Here is a 13,166-nt window from a genome sequence, read left to right as displayed (position 1 = left end):
AAGGATACATCTACAGATGAGAACTTCATATCTGAAGATAGGAACCACACCATTTCTGATCCAGGAATACAATTTGTGGAATGTGCAAGATAACAGTGAAGTAAATGAAAGAGAATGTGGTACAAAAGTGATCCTAAGCAGAGAAATATATTGTAATTCAATCTCACAATGAAAAAAGTGGGTAAACAAGGATGCATCCCTGGTTATGATGTAGCAAACCATACTCAGTAAGTCAACTTCATCCAAAATCTCCTTGCAGGGTACTGACTTCTATGCAAGAGTAGGAAAAGGATCATACTATCTTCACCTTAGGTTGAAGAACTGGGAAATTAAGAATAATTCCAATTCCCAGGTATGACACAAGAATTAGCTCTTAAGTTATTGATCCTAGAACTTAACATCTGGTGTCAAAAAGATGTATATCACATGCAATCAACTTTCCCAACCTTGAAACAGACCTAGACCTCCTAGGTGGCAATAACATCTCCATAAGAAGAGATAACAAAAGATAGCCAAGGGCAGAAATGGAACAATCCCATGTATCCCCACTGTGACTCACAACACACACTGAGGAAATCAAAGAAAGATAGACAACTCAAAACATTTGTGAGGAGTTATGTCGATTTGTTCATCAGGCCATGGGTACCAACATCAGTTGAATGAGTGCTCTCAATCAAAGGGGTGAACTGCATTTTTTATGGCTCAACTCCAGTGATTGTGTAAATGGTATCAAGAGGCCATGTCATCCAGAAAAGTGACTACTCAACTCCTCTGAAGATCACATATCATCTAAATCAGCAGAACACCAATCCTCCTAGTCTTAACTGAATAGCTCTAGCTTTTTTTTTTTTTATGGAACCTTCAACAGTCAACCACCCAGCAGCTTGGAAATGAAAAGTGTTAAGGACTCCTACACTTTACTTGAAGAAAGGAGGATGTATATGCAGTGGAGAGCCCAGAGAAATGTCATCCTCAGAGACAATGTAATGGGTGACCACAAAATCCTGTTCTGAAAAGCAGACTAGACCAATTTATTCAACCAATGCATGGTAGGAATGGACAACTATCCCCTTTTTCTTTACCCATGACTGGTATGGTCTGGAACAGTCATGTTTATGAGGCAAAAACATTGTAAAGTTATTCACCTTCAAGATATTTTGTGGAACACTCCATCTCATCAGTGATCATTGTGAAGCCATGGAAGACAGCACATTTTAACATGGTTTCATGGTGTAGATTTCAATTGAAGGATCCCTGATCAGGCACCACTTGCCGGGAAGCAGGAATGCAAGATTCAAATAGTGTACAATGAAGCAAGGGTTCCTGAAAGGAAAGAAATAATTAATAGAAACTTACCCAATCAGAGGATCACTGAAGTATTAAAAATTGGTCACAGGTGGTAGATGAAATTCTGATGAGGAAAAAACTATGATACAGTGTAGATAAGGAATGATAAAAATTTAGGCATAGTCCTCTTGCATGAAAGTAGGAGTTACCTCAATCACCAACAAAAACAATATGCCAGGGAAAAGGTAATGATGCTGAATTTGATGAAAAGACACCAAGAACAAATTCCAGAAAGAGGATGATAAAGAGGAGTAAGCCAAACACAAGTGCTGAGGGCAGAAGGAAAAAGATCTTCACTAACAAAAACTATCTATGAATATAGAAGTGGAAGTGAGCACCACAGAAAGAAATCATATGGGCAATAGAACAACAAAAGCAGAGATTATACATAGGAGTTGAACTAAATCAGGATAAGGATAAAGGTTGGGCATGAAAAGAAAGGAATTAGGCAAAAAACAGGAGTTACCCTTCCTTTCCACTGATGTCTTGAGTAGCAGTGAAAGCTTTGAATAAAGAGAAATATGAAAAAGTACAAGAAACATTATGGAAACAAATCTGACCTCTAACATAAACAGATATATAGAAGGAGGAATTATATTTAAGGGAATATGAAACAGGGAACACAAAAAAAGTATTCCAAATGAAGGTAAAGTGAGGGAATAAATGATCACATGAATATCCCAGTTAGGCAGTCTGAAATAACAACTAATTAGAACAGAATGTGTGAATATAGTAAGAACACGAGGTAAAAAATCTGTGGTTCCAGGAAAAAAGTGAATGTACAGGAAAAGTTTGCCTGATAACCAAAGACTGAGGGGACCAAAGAACCATGGTAAAAAAAAGCAACAACAAACAAACAAGGATTCAATCTGTGGGAAATTCTTGACATGTAGATTAACTGCAGATCATGTTGCACTTATGCCAATGAAAAGGGTGAATGGAACAAGTGAAAAGAAAGCTACCTACAGGTATAAACAAAATCTCCCTGCCAAGTACTAAATAAGAACCAAGCATGAAAACAAATGAAATGAATGTCAAGATGGAGTACCAGCAAATGAAGTGGATGAAGAAGGGCAGAAGACAAAGAGGCAATGTAGGTAAAAGTTGGAGGTAGAGATGTCACAGAAATCACGGTTAAGCTTTCCATTAAGGAGCAAGCAGAAGGGCCTAACACAGAATTGTAAATATGAGGTGGGAAATTACCCATTGAAGTAAGAGGATTGGAAGGGTGAATATGCGAGAACCTGTGGGACCAATCCCAGCTGAATGCATCAGCAGCCCTAGCTAGAGAAGAAGGTATTAGGTATTGTATTACAAATAGAGGTAATAGGAGGTTAAGATATGTAGTAAAGGTATCTCTGTGGGTAGAATTACATAAAAGAAAGACAAAGTCACCAGGATACATGAGAATCAAAAGACCACTCCGACAGACAGATAGTGTTGGGACAAGAAAAATAAACTGTGTGCTGAGTGAAAGTACCCAAATCATGAGAGCATGGATATAAATAATGTACAAGGGGGCCCAAAAGAGAAGATCCATAATATGTGAAAAGATAGGAAGTGAAAACAGGTGCCACCCACAAGAGCAACACCCCCTAAAAATGGGACAAGAGAAGAAAAGAAGCAGACTGTAAATCCCTACTAATAATGGAAAGGAAAACAAACAAGAGACACACTAGATTACTAACCCAAAAGCAAAGAAGCCATACAAGGAGGGAATTAATTGAAGATGGTAAAAATCTCAACATAAAAGGAAGGAACAGGAGGTATCCCTTGACAAATTGAAATTGTAAACAGAACACTGAATAGATGGAAACATTAAAGGTATGAGCAATGGCAGGGAAAAAAATGACAAATGCCAGAAGAAATCTTTCTGACGTTAAACTAAGGTGAAATTGAAAGCCAGCAGAAGGTAAGGCTTGTATGTAACCAAATGAAAAAAAAGACAAAAGAAAAAACATGGAAGAAGAAAATATTCTGTAAAACATGTCTGAAAATATGTAAAGGAAGTCTAACAGAAACTGCAACAGATGTATGAAAGGCATTCCATGATACAGACAAAGAGAACTGATAATTTTAGAACATTAGAAAAAGGGTTCAAATATTAGGTGGAGAAGGTGAGCAATATGAGAAGCAGGTACAGCAAACCCCATCTCCCCGAGATCAACATATGAACTTAAGTGGCTGGTGCAAAGGATGAATTATAAACAGAGTAAAATTAATGGTAAGAAGTATAAAGTTAATATTAGATTAAAATAACCATAAAAAGTACAAACTATAAAGAAAAACATTAATGTAGTGAAAAATGGGAAGAAAATGGTGTAGGGAATGCATCTAGTATGGAACCATGGTAGATACAAACTTATCCATAAAACTACAGGAAACCAATAAAATAATTACTGGTAAGAAGGATAAATTACAAACTAAATGAAATTAACAGTAAAAAGTATGAACTAAATGAACTGAATAGTAATAATTATAAAGCAGAGATGAAACAAAAGTAATTGTAAAGAATAAACTAGAAATAAAAATAAAATGAATTATTCAACATATTAAAATGGGAAGAAAACACTGTAGGGTATGATAGCTCTTTGAGGTAGTGGTGAAAAGAAACTGGAACCAAAACAGATATTAACCCATCAATAAAATCACAGGTAAATTGATAAATAATACATTAATGAAACAAAATCAAACAAGACAGTGAACAGAATTAATAAGGAAATCTAAACTAAAACTTCAGTGCAATCTGAAAGAACACAAATTACTTAAGCCTAATCAAACTGTACAGAACAAAAAATATCCTAAGAATAAAAAAAGAAAAATTAAACAGAGCAATAAATTAGGCACAATATTGGGAGAAGTCTGTGTGGTTCCAGTTCAAGGGAACAGAAACTACATAATGGAAATGAAGAACCAAACACTTGAAATCTGGTAGTGGAGAAAGGTTATCAAGATCTCTGTCTGCTCCAACAGGATTGGCATCTACAGAAGGGACTGTGAGAGAGAAACAAATAAAAGATGTCACCCTTTTTAACATTCAATCTCCCTGAGAATGAACACTGATAAAAAACACTCTCACACCAGGTTGTAATTGGGCTGGTCATAGGCATAACCCTTGAAGTGGTAACATTAGCTTCAGAATGAGTTTTGAATGAACTGGAATAAATGGAAGGCAAATTTCAAACTCCAAAAAATCTGGAAGTTGTAATAAATGAAGTCCACCTCATGAGTGTGGTAAATATAAACATGAAACAGTAAAGAATGGTGAAAAAAAAAGAAACCTCCAAGTTTGAGTGCTGCCAAACAAAAGCAGAAGTTCAGTAGAGACATAAAGGTAGTAACACGTTATGTGAGCATTCTATGCTGCTATTGGTACAAGAGGTGATGCCTGATGATTTACATGAGACACACGTTGAAATCCAATAAAGGGGAGCAGAAAACTAGTAGAATAAATAATAGGTTCACATATAAGGGGTAGCAATGAATAAAAATAGATAACTTGTAAGTGGAGAGAAGTACAGTACTGGAATTTTCTGATTCCCTTTTATAATAGTTAAAGTATCTAACCAATAAAAAGTATAAATCAAACTACAGAAACTGGCAGGTCAGAATATAAAACTTCAGTGTCAAAAATATAAATAAATTTGTTTAACCCAGAAGTGAAGATCCTTCCACCTGTCACAACTTTGAATAATTTTCTTTATCTAAACATAACTTGATTTGATGAACATGTTTATAATCAACAGAAATAGCAAATGTAAAACTACAGGCCCCTTATGTCCATTTGTTTAGTTTCAACAGTAAAAATGATCTGTTTGCAATAAAATATTGTTTTATGTTAAATTAAATTCTTACTATGAACAATAATGGTATTTCATAACTAATTATAATGTTCTCTTTAATATAAAAAAGTGGCAAAACTAACTGAAACTATAAAATTATTCTATATCCTGGCTTGCTGTTAACTGATCACTTAATGAACTCTGCAATCAGTTCCCTTTTTTTTGCTCAGCATGCTACTACTTACATAAAAATACATATATAAAAATCTCTCCTTGTATACTAACTTAAGGTTTACTTTTTAAAATACTTTTACTACAAAATTTAATCAGCATGAAGACATTTTTGTTCATGACTTGATACTCCTATCATAGACAACTGTCATCCTTTTTATTTTTACATTTGCAGATCAAGTCAAATCTTGAACAATGTAGTGGATTTTAGTTTCACTGCTGAACATATCTGGCTAAATGTTCACGTGTTTTTTATCTCAAACAGTAAGAAAACTAAATAAATAATTTCTACAGCTTTATATGTTGTTGGGTACATTATAACTCTGGTTACTATAGTGTTATGAAGAGTTCAAATGTAATTCCTGATGTATTGTTGCATAGCTGCTAAACAGCTCTTCTTATAACATGAAATTTCTTTTGGATAATATGTTTACCTTTCTGAATTGGTTATACTATAATTAACTATATAGATACATATTTTTTACATTTAAAAAATAGAATATTCAACTGAACCTCCTTGAACTTCCTACATAAACACTTTTAGTCTACTTGTATGATTTTGTTTTCTAGAATGTTGGTGTTACAAAGAAGGGTGATTAATGTTACATAAGTTGGATTACAAATCCACTTGTTAACAAATATAACTAATTTGATATATTGATCTTACTTCCTACTTAATATGAAGATGATACACTGTATGTATGGCTGTGTATATATTAAAATCAATCACTAAGTAATGGTTGGCCTGATTTCCAAATTTTTCATATTGTAAATGGCAGCTATCCAACAATGTACATGGGATATTTTATTTTAAGATTTTTGCCAGATAAGGAGATAAAAAAATACTCTAATATGCAGCACATGTCCTTTTACTTATAGGTTTTTGGCTTTGAAATTAAAGAAACAAGCACTTAATTTGTTGAATAAATCTATTGTTACTTTCCACAAAGTAGGATATAAATTAGCATCTGAGATTGTTAGAGATTTAATAACAAAGAAAGAAAGAATAAGAACTTGATCTGATGTTGTCCTTTGTATAACATTTGCTTTCTTGATTGGAACCTTCAATTACTATTTATAATGATTAGAATATATTTCATCAGTTGGGTTACTCTACTGTTACAAATATTTTTGGTCATAATTCCAATATCTCATAAGGTTGGCCAGCTCAAGAGATTTAGAAAAATACTCAGATACTAAACTAATAATACAACATAATCACATTAAGAAAAATGATAAAATAAATGTTAAAATACAGGAAACAGATGTTGTAAATAATACTAATCAACACAGTATATTTTACTGATGGAGTCATAAACACTACTGGTTTGCTTTATGCTTCATTGTTCCTTAAGAACTTGACACCAGTGCCTACAAAATTTTACACAACCCTTAATAATAATTTTAGTCAAATATAGGCTCATGTAATCACCTAATAATTTGACACTTAACTGAATAATTAGCTGGCACATCAACAAATTATGTAACAGTATTACATAAGCATGAAACTAATTGTTCATGTAGCACACATAATGGGAGTTGTATCATCCACTCCACTGGTACTTTCTACTAGTTTCTAGATACCATAGCATTTCCAATGTATTAAATAGTAAGAGCTGTAGAAAATATAAGGGTAAACATCATTTTCACCCTTAGTGTTGCCACTGTATATCAAGTGGTCATGGTAGTACCTGCAATGCCAAACATCATTCAGACAACAGTCTCAGTGGGAGTGTAAAGCACTGCTTCAAGAATCCACATGTTACATTCCCTTCAAGAGCTTGAAATAGCCTCTTATCAAAAACAATGACAGAGTAACAAGTGTTAAAAATATGATAAAGTGGTAACGTATTCCTGCAGCATATTTTACAGTATGTAGGGCTATATCTACTAATACTTTTAACGAATTAGCTATCAAGAGCTGGATTTTCAAAATATGAGATTTCATCAGATAATGCAATAATCAAATACATTTTATGTTAACCCCATCTATCTCTACTTTTAAGTGTGGCTTTACATTTAAGAATTGATTAGCAGGATGGTTCACATGATGCAGACAGAAAAAAAAAATTCATGAAAATAAGAAAATAAAAATAATTAATAAAAATTAAATGAATAATGAAAATGTACAATAAATAGTAATTTAAATGTAACAATAATAATATTAATACACTAAACATAATGTGAGGTATGTTTAACACAAGTAATCCAAGCTTTAACTCCTATCACTTCACACATTGCTACATACAAAAGTTAAAGTAATTATGAAAAACTATTAAATGCAACTCAAGCAATTTAAGTTTTAATACAGTATGTATTAGCCCAGAGTAAAAGCTAATGCACTGTAATTGTGACTAATTACCCACCTTTCCTAGCATTGTCCCCTTTCCTCGTATTTTCTTTGTCAACTCTCTTGTGTCAATACCTGAGGGAATAAAAAAAATTAAATTTACTTTTGTTTCAAAAAATACTTGTATTTAATACTAATGATAATAACAATATAAGAAAGTTCTTTGGACCTCAAGTAAATCATTATACAAGTTATATAAAATATTGCAAAATTAAAAACCTGCAAACAGAGATCATAAAAAAGGTAAGCAGACATTATTTACTCAAATTATAATGTAATTCTTAGTAACAGCATAAAGCCAAAATATGGTTTGTAGGTTTAATAAATAATGTTGTATCTCCAATCTTGTTTCCTTATTTTTTAACAATTCATAATTGCAGGTTTTTAAATTACCAATTTTTTATTTATTTTATATGCCAGCATTTTTTATGCTCAACTGTGAGCAAAGGTTTACACTGTAATGATATTAAACATAACTAATAGACAGCTCATATGATTCATGATTATTTACTGTAGCTGATGACTATTTGAACACATTAGTTTGACACATAAAATGGTAAGCTACAGCTGGAGACTGTCATGAAGATTGGTTTGAGAATACAGTGAGCATTTAGTTTCTGTATAACTAAACTGTGTCTATACAGAACATAGCAACTGGTAAATATATGTCTAGACTAAGACACAACCTCCAATAAACATATATGGAATTTTACCAACAAAAAAGAAGCCTCTTCAAATGAAACATTTATGTCTGTAACACCACTTTAGATAAATTTTTGTGTCTTTTAAGTTAATTGTTCTACAAAAGTATGTGTGTGTGTGTGTGTGTGTGTGTGTGTGTGTGTGTGTGTGTGTGTGTGTGTGTGTGTGTGCAATTTAATATTATGTGTTTTTTTTCATTCCTTTATTTAATACATAATATACGGGTTAAGCTCCTTAAAGAAATTGTGTATAATATTTATATATATAGGTCACCAAGTATCAACTTGTCAAAGTCATATAGTGATCTTCTATTATTGACTGATAATTCTGGTTTCATTTTGTACTTAAGCTTTTTAAAGGAATACTAGATAATTGTAAGAAAGCAAATTTAAAGAGGTAATGATAATCTCATTTATACTAGAATTATAATGCTTTTAGCTAATACAAAATATAGAAGTCAGGTTAACTTTACAATACCTCTATAACTGTCATTATACCTTATTTAGGTTTGAGTATGGTATACCAAGGCATTTTTGTTGTAGGCTGGCAAAGAAAATAAGAAAAAGAATTACAAATGTGCCATTTTGAGAAGATTTTCCATTTCTTGCAAGTCTAACATATATATGTTTTTGTGAATTTTTATATGCGTACAATATTAGGAGTTAATAGTAAAGGTTTTAAATTGTTATTTGAACTAAATCTTTAGTGTTTAACCCTTTCCACATGGGTCATGGGTGAAAGGCCATATCATCGTGTTTATTGGCTTGTATTCAAAATTTTATTGAACTATTATTTTATGAACTTATGTCATTAACTTTGGTATCAAACTGTAGATTGTAATTCAAATATTCAAAGTATATATTACTTAATTTCTTAACTGAAAAGAAAATATAAAAAAAACACACACCTAAACATTGTTTTTGTGTATCATATGGTATGCTGAATGCAGCACAGATTCAAATTAAATGTCTGTGATGCGAAAAATAAAAGGTCTATAGTTTTGTACAAATTAGAAACTCAAATTAGTGATACTGACAAGCTAGAATTTAAAACAAAAACCCTTTACCTTTTCTATTTGCTGAGCTATCACTACATTTAGTGAATCAAATACAGTAGCCCCACTCACCTCTTTGTATATTTGGAAAGTCCCTTATACACTTTTCTATATAAGACATACAAATAACTAACAGAAAGCTCAAAATGTCCCCTTAGTGATTTTCTCTGCCATTTTCAAATATAACAGTGTCCTGTCCTTCTTTTCAGATAAATCTTTATGCTGTTAAATTGAGTTTTTAGTATGTTCAAAATTACTTTTTTTTTATATATACTAATACAAGTTAGTTAAACTTAATTCATCACAATGAAATTCTATTGGTATTGATGAAGCAATGAAAGATTTTTTGGTTATTCAAATGAACAAAAAACTCAAAAGATTATAAAAGTGGTAATTGTAAGAGATAATTGTATGCTTTATTTCTTTACTTACTGTTCCATGCTGTAAGAAAAGTAAGTTTAAGAACTTATTTCAAATAGTTATAATCTATACATATATACAACGTATAATAATTGAAATGTGACTATTTTACCAAATACTAGGTTCACTACAACACAGCTAAGATAGGTCACTTTGTAAAGACTAAAGGTGAATTTTATATTATTGGATACTGTAACAAAAGAGAATGTGTGCTGTATTATTGTAGCTTCTGTACTGTTAGCCAAGAATGGCTGAAAGGTCAGTACAATAAAAATAATAAATCTACATAAATGCATAATGAAATGAGATTTAAGCTCTTAAGTCGAAACATTTATGTTTCCATGTCATAACCTGTAGTCATTTTAGAATGAAAAAGGCCCAAATTATATTCATTTCCTAATTTTATATGGTGGTTATAAGATTGGTAAGATCAACTGAACCCACACAGAGATTCATTGAAGAAAAAAATGCAAAATACACTTTTACTTCAAGAGTTCAAGAGGATTTCTCATCATCACAAAATATAAAATATAATGTTTTTCATAAGAAAAATTTGATTAAGTCATCTGAACTTTATAAGTATTTTGCATGTAAAATTTCAAAATTTTCTGATGCATAGAAGTATTTTTAATCTTAAGATAAAAATGAATTTGCACATTGAATGGGCAAAACACAAAAATAAAAAAGGCACAAGAAATCGCTACTTAACAAGTCTTAAGACTTAATTTAAAAAAAAAGATATTTTGTGTATGAAAGCATTGTCACATTTACAGTTAATCTGCCAAATTTCGTGAACATACTCTTACTAATTTGAAAGTAATAGCATGAAAACGACAAGAAGAACAAAATTGTTTACAAAGTCAGTCTCATGTATCCTTATTATGAAATTTTTGAATTGAAAAGTTTAGGTTCAAAACCAAATCTCTGCAGTTCTGATACTTCCAGGTATTTTAAACCAATTTATAACACAAAAATGTTTTAGTAAGACTGTTCTGTGATATTTAGGAAAGTTTATAAAATATAAGATTTACCTTGTATTCCTGGAACTTCACAGGCTTCCAACCAATCAGACAAAGACTGGGAGCTGTTCCAGTGACTGTACCTATCACTCAGTTGTCCTATTACCAAACCACTTGGCCAAATTTGGTGTGATTCAAACACTTTAGAAATTCCATGTTCATCATCAGTGTTTGCAGGCACACCATAATTACCTATGAGTGGATAGGTGAGTACAAGTATCTGGGCATGATAAGAAGGGTCTGTCAGAGATTCAACATAGCCCACCATTCCTGTTTGAAACACTGTTCATAAAATTTAAGAGAGAAACATAAATAAGAAAAGCTCATGAGTAATTTCCAATCGTTTGCAATTTAGAGTAACATAAAAAAGAAATTGCATATATTTGATTAAAGTCTCTTTTACTTACTAAAAAAACATAAAAATATCTTCACATTATACCAAAATATAACTACTAGAGTAATTTATTTATATCTCAAACTAAATTTTTGACAGAGGTCTAGATCATTCTACACATCACTAGAAATTATGATGTGATAATAATCAATTAAAATAAAGAGAAAATTTCTGAAGGTTCACGTAAATGATACAATAATATAACAACCATAAATTCACAACTAGTAAACTACACAACTTAAGTTTCTTAAAAGGTATGAACACAAACATTCAATAAACTGTTGTTTCTAATAATAACTAAATTTAACAGTCATACTATATAAACTATCTAAATCATAACACTCACATTAAACAGAAACAGTAGTGTATAACTAACAATAAGACCCTCTTCGTACATAGTCTACTCATACAGTCTGGCAGTCCCCTAATAGCCTGATCAGCTTCTCCTATTAGGTTTGTTTTTTTTCCATTTCAATGCAGTTCAAAAGATTTGCAAGGTAGATCTTGGTCTTCCTATCTAATTTAATCTCATAGCCTATTCTGTTAACCACTTTCTGCACTTCAAAATAAAATATATTGTACTGCAGGGTGAGTTTGTTGTCTCTGGGTAGCAAAACTAAGACTTTCTGTACAACCTTGAAAAATAAATTCTCGGTCTTCTTGTCATAGAGATTCTTCTGACTCCCATCAGCTTCAAACAAGCTTTCTTGACTTAGTTGACAGGTCTCCTCCAGTCAGTTTCTGAGGTATAACATGTAATAGTATGTGTTCCTCACTTATGAAACATCTTCTCTAGTCCAAAGTTCTTTCAATATCTGCATCAGACTTTATACTGTTCTTCTGTAGAGTAAATCAAAGGGCAAAAACAAAGTACTTCCTTTTGGGACTTCTTGGTAAGCAAATAATAATGTGTACAGATACCTATCTCAGTAAGTTGGTCTCTCCTGGCATATCTTCTTTAGCAGGTTCTTTTAAGATTCCACTGATTCTCTCACAAAATCTATTACATCTAGGGTTATACGTAGTGGTAAACAGTTGTTTAGTGCTGACAAGTCTGCACACCTCTTAAATCAACTTTGAAGTAAACTGAGTTCCTCTCACTCAGGACTTCTTTTGGAAATCCTACTCTGCAAAACACTTCCAAAAGAGCTTATGCTACTCCCTCCATCTCTATCTTTAGCAATGCTATGGCTTCTGGGTAACATGTCTCATAGTCAACTACTGTGAACACATACTGGTTGCCCTTGTCTGATACACATATTAGTCATCTAATTAAGTCCACAACTCCTCTGCTAAATGGCTCTTTTATGAGTAACATCTCATCCAGTGACACCTTGAATACTTTCCATAACCTGCAGGATCTAGTCACATCTCCAATAACCCCCAGTCTATGAAAGTAGTTGGTGATTCTGTCTAGCATCTTTTTCACTTCTAGATGTTCTCCCACAATCCACTCATGAGCCAACTTCATCACTACATCTAGTTTTCTGTTGGTACTTTGACCTGTATAACTTCCCAGTAGATCTTTCTTAATAGCTTCAATACAACACTCCCTTCTGGTCCTCTATTTTGTAAAATCCTTCTTTTTTGTCTTGTGTTTAACATTCCCCTGGGAAATGTTTCAAAGTTTTTGGAATGAAGGATTTTATGTGATTCATTCAGTTACCATACACCAATAATCAAGATATTACCTTTCAAGAATCACAAGGACTTCATATCTTGCTTGCTTTTCTTGAGCTCTTGTGGTGATTGTAAATGCCACATTAGTTTCCTTTTTGTTTGGTTCCTCCAAACCTCTACTGCCTCTTATATTTTCAGTCACAGAAGGGTGGTTTCACACAATTAGCCTCAACATTTCCATGCAGTA

The 13,166-nt window shown here is 32.3% G+C and overlaps 1 protein-coding gene across 4 annotated transcripts in view; it reads right to left on the bottom strand.

Annotated features, from left to right (window-relative positions):
* The window catches only part of r (carbamoyl-phosphate synthetase 2, aspartate transcarbamylase, and dihydroorotase rudimentary), a 271,962-nt gene that overhangs the window by 231,969 nt on the left and 26,827 nt on the right, over window positions 1–13,166 (bottom strand). For all 4 annotated transcript variants that reach the window (XM_076473756.1, XM_076473755.1, XM_076473753.1 and 1 more), the window contains exons 3-4: window positions 10,918–11,187; window positions 7,727–7,785 (exon numbers count right to left, since the gene is read on the bottom strand). In XM_076473756.1, coding sequence (XP_076329871.1) covers window positions 7,727–7,785; window positions 10,918–11,187 — 329 coding nt within the window. The remainder of the gene's footprint in view (window positions 1–7,726; window positions 7,786–10,917; window positions 11,188–13,166) is intronic.

The sequence above is a fragment of the Tachypleus tridentatus genome, chromosome 12 (genome assembly GCF_004210375.1).
Source record: "Tachypleus tridentatus isolate NWPU-2018 chromosome 12, ASM421037v1, whole genome shotgun sequence".
Taxonomy (NCBI): Eukaryota; Metazoa; Arthropoda; class Merostomata; order Xiphosura; family Limulidae; genus Tachypleus; species Tachypleus tridentatus.
The sequence above is the reverse complement of the archived record's forward strand: the minus strand, read 5'-3'. Positions and strand labels throughout refer to the sequence as shown.